Raw genomic sequence first — 5,417 nt, forward strand, 5'->3', positions numbered from 1 at the left:
GAGTCACTTGGTTGAGCTGAAGAGTGCACTTACAGGGCTGGGATGACTTCATGACAATGCTGTGGTGTAAGCAGGTACCATGTGTGAGGCAGCAGGGGTTGTATACACATGTGAGAAATATTTGGCAACAGTTTTTGTGAGCTAACCTGTGGTTTTTTATTTGATATATCTGTAGACAGGGATGATCGTTCTTTTGGCCGAGATAGAAATCGTGATTCTGACAAAACAGATACAGACTGGAGGGCCCGTCCTGCTGCAGACAGCTTTGATGACTACCCGCCCAGAAGGGGTGATGATAGCTTTGGAGACAGTAAGTTCATTTTCATCCAGTTAGTTTCTTCTGTGTTCTGGATGTGTTTTGTAATTAGACAATAACAGAAAATTCATTACCTTCAAATAATCCTAAATGTCTACCCATACACTAGGTACTTTTGTGAGCTCAGGATATGGCAGTGAACAAAACATAAAATATTGCTGTCTGGACATTATTTTAACAGGGGAGAGAAATAGTATGCAAATACAATGTGTAATTTAAAGATGACTAAATAGTGGTTTGTTGATATAATGGAATACTTGATAGCATAACGTACATGTGATGACAGGGATAAAATTCAAAACCTGTTTGGTGTGGCCAAGCTTCATGGCTTACGGGATCCTAATCCTCCTGACTAGGAATTGAACCCAGGGTCCTGGCAGTGAAAGTGCTGAGTCCTCACCACTAGACCACCAGGAAATTTCCAAAACCTGTTATGGTGAGCAAGAAAAGCAAAAATGTGGAGGAATTTTAGAGCAGTATCAAGTTAAAAAATGGAAAGAGCAACTTAAATCCACAAGCATTTTGATTGTTGTGAGACACTAGTGAACCCTGTGTCAAATATAATTGAGGAAGCAGAGATACATTCCTATTCTAAGAGAGTCCTCCTTGATATAGTTAAGATGTAGAAGAACGAAGTCACGTTTGTATCTGATTTTTAGATCAAGTCTTTATGACTCAACGAGCCTTGGGAGAACTACTTAGGTACTTTTACTTCAGTATCTATGCAAGAGGTTTTATTATTAACAAGGAGAAATGGCTCTTGAAAAGCAGACAATCACCCCAAGGGGTCCCAGGAACATGACAGTTTTCTCACCTCAGATATTAAATTTAATAATTTAAAGCAAGCAGGATGGATAATAACAAAGACTAGGCCAGGGCCCCAAAGTTAGCCCTGCCAGCATGGTAGAGGCAGGTCCCACACTGTGCCGCAAAGGGAGAGACCCCGTCCCAAGCCAGTAGCCCACAAAAGACACCTTGGGAGTGGGGAAAGTATTACTCTAAATGTTTTGTATATTTCCAGAATATGCTATCTTATAATAACATAACTCTGTGCTGCTTTTCTTCACTGTGGATCCCTACTGTCTTAGTGCAAGTTTATAATTTATAAAGTTTGTTTATTTTTGTATTTTGCCCATGCCACGAGGTATGTGGGATCTTAGTTTCCCATCCAGGGATTGAACATGTGCCCCTCTGCGTTGGAAGCACAGTCTTAGCCACTGGACCGCCAGGGAAGCCCCTTCATTTATAAAATCTAAACTACCTGTGGATGAATGTTCATGTAGACAAAACGATGACCTTTGCAAAATGAAACCATTGTTTAAAATGAAGCTGTCACAAAAATATCTTTCTTTGACCTACTCATGTAAACTCAAAACATCTTTTAAGTTGGCTGTTTCATTTTTTAATTAATTGGTTCATATTGAGACATTGAGGTGTTTTAATTAACCAGTTGTCATATAGTACATATATTTTTCTCATTTTGATTTGTGGTATATGTAATTATTTTTCCATGCCAAATTTTTGTTTTCCCCACCACCACACCACATGGCTTTCGGCATGTTTTTTCCCTAACCAGGGATCGAACCCATGCCCCTTGCTCTGAAAGCTTGGAGTCCTAACCACTGGACCACCTGGGAGTTCCCTCCATGCTAAACTTTTAAGTAGACTTTGATTCTTTGATATCAGCTGTGAAAGATTCCAGCTGTATTTTCTTCTGGTGTTTTGTGCTTATATTATTTAATATTTATATCATTAATCCTGGAAGTTTATTATGGAATATATAGCAGTCCATGTCTCCTGCCCCCTGCCATACCTGTGGATACATTTCAAGACACCGCCACCCCCACATGGATGCCTGAAACCTTGGATACTACCAAATCCTGTGTGTTACACTGTGTTGTTCCTATACGTACATAGCTATAATGAAGTTTAATTTATAAATTAAGTATACTAGAGATTCACAATAATGATTAATAATAAAATAGAACAATTGTAACAGTATACTGTAATACAAGTTACGTGAATGTGTTGTCTCTCTCAAAGTATATCTTACTGTTCTATACTGTGTGGGTACACTGGACAAAAGGGATGATTTGTATCCTGGACAGGTTGGAGGGAGAGAGCATAAGATTTCATCCATGCTATTCAGAATAGCACACATTATTATTATGTTTTAAAACTTAAGAATTGTGTATTTCTGGAATTTTCCATTAAAAATTTTTGGCTGTAGTTGACCACAGGTAACTGAAACTTCAAAAAGCTAAACCACAGACTGTATATTTATTTCTCCCCTAACTTCCTCCTAAATTGTTACCCCAGGAACATTTATTGAATCAGTAGATAACTTTTTAAAAATAACTACCGAGAAAACTTAATTCAATACAAATTATTCTGCCTTGGATATAATATTTTTGTTGTTCATAAAAACAGACACTTCAGTGAATATGAGCTCGAAACCAAACTGACCTATTGGGCTGTCATGTTTCTTTTTATTAGTAGCATCAAAGAAAAAGGAATGACGTTACCTGTCTGTCTTCTTCTCTAGAGTATCGAGATCGTTACGATTCAGACAGATATCGTGATGGGTATCGGGACAGTTACCGTGATGGCCCACGCCGGGACATGGATCGATACGGGGGCCGAGATCGCTATGATGACCGAGGTGGCAGAGACTATGACAGAGGTCATTATAAAACACAAATTCTTTGAAGAGCTTCCTTCTTCCCTCCAGTGTGATGATTACAATTTGGGATCTGTTTACAGGCTACGATTCCAGGATAGGCAGTGGCAGAAGAGCATTCGGTAGCGGGTACCGGAGGGATGATGACTACAGAGGAGGCGGGGACCGCTATGAAGACAGATACGACAGACGAGATGACCGGTCCTGGAGTTCCAGAGATGATTACTCTCGGGATGATTACAGGCGGGATGATAGAGGTAAACATCTTGTCTGCTTGCTTGATGGAGCGTTACAACTAGAGTAGTAACTGGTTGAAATTTTCCAGTTATGGGCACAAATAGAATCTGCATATAGTTAAAGAGAAAAATGCATCAGAACAGGATAGAAAGAGCATTAGATTAAAATGAACATGATGAACATAAAGCCTAGTTCTAATCTGTCTTAGGATATAGATTAAAATTTAATTGAATAGACAAAAATGGAAAAAACCATTTGCCAGACTCTTACAGTAAGGTCTCACTTAAAATAGTCTGGTTTAGCCCGACTTTTCAAGTGAAGAAATGAAATTCAGTCATGGTCTCATAGCCAGTAATTGGTAGGTGGTATGGGTCAACACCAAAATCAGATTGATTATATTCTTTGCAGCCAAAGAAGGAGAAGCTCTATACAGTCAGTAAAAACAAACTGGGAGCTGACTGTGGCTCAGATCATGAACTCCTTATTGCAAAATTCAGACTTAAATTGAAGAAAGTAAGGAAAACCACTAGACCATTCAGGTATGACCTAAATCGAATCCCTTATGATTATACAGTGGAAGTGAGAAATAGATTTAAGGGACTAGATATAATAGAGTGCTATGAACTATGGACGGAGGTTCGTGACATTGTACAGGAGACTGGGATCAAGACCATCCCCATGGAAAAGAAATGCAAAAAAGCAAAATGGCTGTCTGCCTTACAAATAGCTGTGAAAAGAAGAGAAGTGAAAAAGAAAGATACAAACATCTGAATGCAGGGTTCCAAAGAATAGCAAGAAGAGATAAGAAAGCCTTCCTCAGCGATCAATGCAAAGAAATAGAGGAAAACAACAGAATGGGAAAGACTAGAGATCTCGTCAAGAAAATTAGAGATGCCAAGGGAACATTTCATGCAAAGACAGGCTCTGTAAAGGACAGAAATGGTATGGACCTAACAGAAGCAGAAGATATTAAGAAGAGGTGGCAAGAATACACAGAAGAACTGTACAAAAAGATCTTCATGACCCAGATAATCACGATGGTGTGATCACTCATCTAGAGCCAGACATCCTGGAATGTGAAGTCAAGTGGGCCTTAGGAAGCATCACTACGAACAAAGCTAGTGGAGGTGATGGAATTCCAGTGGAGCTATTTCAAATCCTGAAAGATGATGCTGTGAAAGTGCTACACTCAATATGCCAGCAAATTTGGAAAACTCAGCAGTGGCCACAGGACTGGAAAAGGTCAGTTTTCATTCCAATCCCAAAGAAAGGCAATGCCAAAGAATGCTCAAAATACCGCACAATTGCACTCATCTCACACGCTAGTAAAGTAATGCTCAAAATTCTCCAAGTCAGGCTTTAGCAATACGTGAACCATGAACTTCCTGATGTTCAACCTGGATTTAGAAAAAGCAGAGGAACCAGAGATCAGATTGCCAACATCCACTGGATCATGGAAAAAGCAAGAGAGTTCCAGAAAAACATGTATTTCAGCCTTATTGACTATGCCAAAGCCATTGACCGTGTGGATCACAGTAAACTGTGGAAAATTCTGAGATGGGAATACCAGACCACCTGACCTGCCTCTTGAGAAACCTATATGCAGGTCAGGAAGCAACAGTTAGAATTGGACATGGAACAGACTTGTTCCAAATAGGAAAAGGAGTACGTCAAGGCTGTATACTGTCAATCCTGCTTACTTAACTTATATGCAGAGTACATCATGAGAAACGCTAGGCTGGAAGAAGCACAAACTGGAATCAAGATTGCCGGGAGAAATATCAATAACCTCAGATACGCAGATGACACCACCTTTATGGCAGAAAGTGAAGTGAAGTGGCTCAGTTGCGTCCAACTCTTTGCGACCCCATGGGCAGTAGCCTGCACGAGGCTCCTCCGTCCATGGGATTTTCTAGGCAAGAGTACTGGAGTGGGTTGCCATTTAAACCCTCTTGATGAAAGAGGAGAGTGAAAAAGTTGGCTTAAAGCTCAGCATTCAGAAAACGAAGATCATGGCATTCGGTCCCATCACTTCATGGGAACTAGATGGGGAAACAGTGTCAGACTTTATTTTTGGGGGCTCCAAAATCACTGCAGATGGTGATTGCAGCCATGAAATTAAAAGACGCTTACTCCATGGAAGGAAAGTTATGACCAACCTAGATAACATATTCAAAAGCAGAG

The 5,417-nt window shown here is 40.0% G+C and overlaps 1 protein-coding gene across 1 annotated transcript in view; it reads left to right on the forward strand.

The window, feature by feature from the left end:
• Positions 1–5,417, forward strand: part of EIF4B (eukaryotic translation initiation factor 4B) — a gene marked incomplete at its 5' end in the record, with an annotated part of 18,564 nt that overhangs the window by 4,715 nt on the left and 8,432 nt on the right. The window contains 3 exons of the mRNA XM_010858095.1: positions 176–310; positions 2,862–2,999; positions 3,080–3,253. Coding sequence (XP_010856397.1) covers positions 176–310; positions 2,862–2,999; positions 3,080–3,253 — 447 coding nt within the window. The remainder of the gene's footprint in view (positions 1–175; positions 311–2,861; positions 3,000–3,079; positions 3,254–5,417) is intronic.

This window comes from Bison bison, unplaced genomic scaffold (genome assembly GCF_000754665.1).
Source record: "Bison bison bison isolate TAMUID 2011002044 unplaced genomic scaffold, Bison_UMD1.0 scf7180017864383, whole genome shotgun sequence".
NCBI lineage: Eukaryota > Metazoa > Chordata > Mammalia > Artiodactyla > Bovidae > Bison > Bison bison.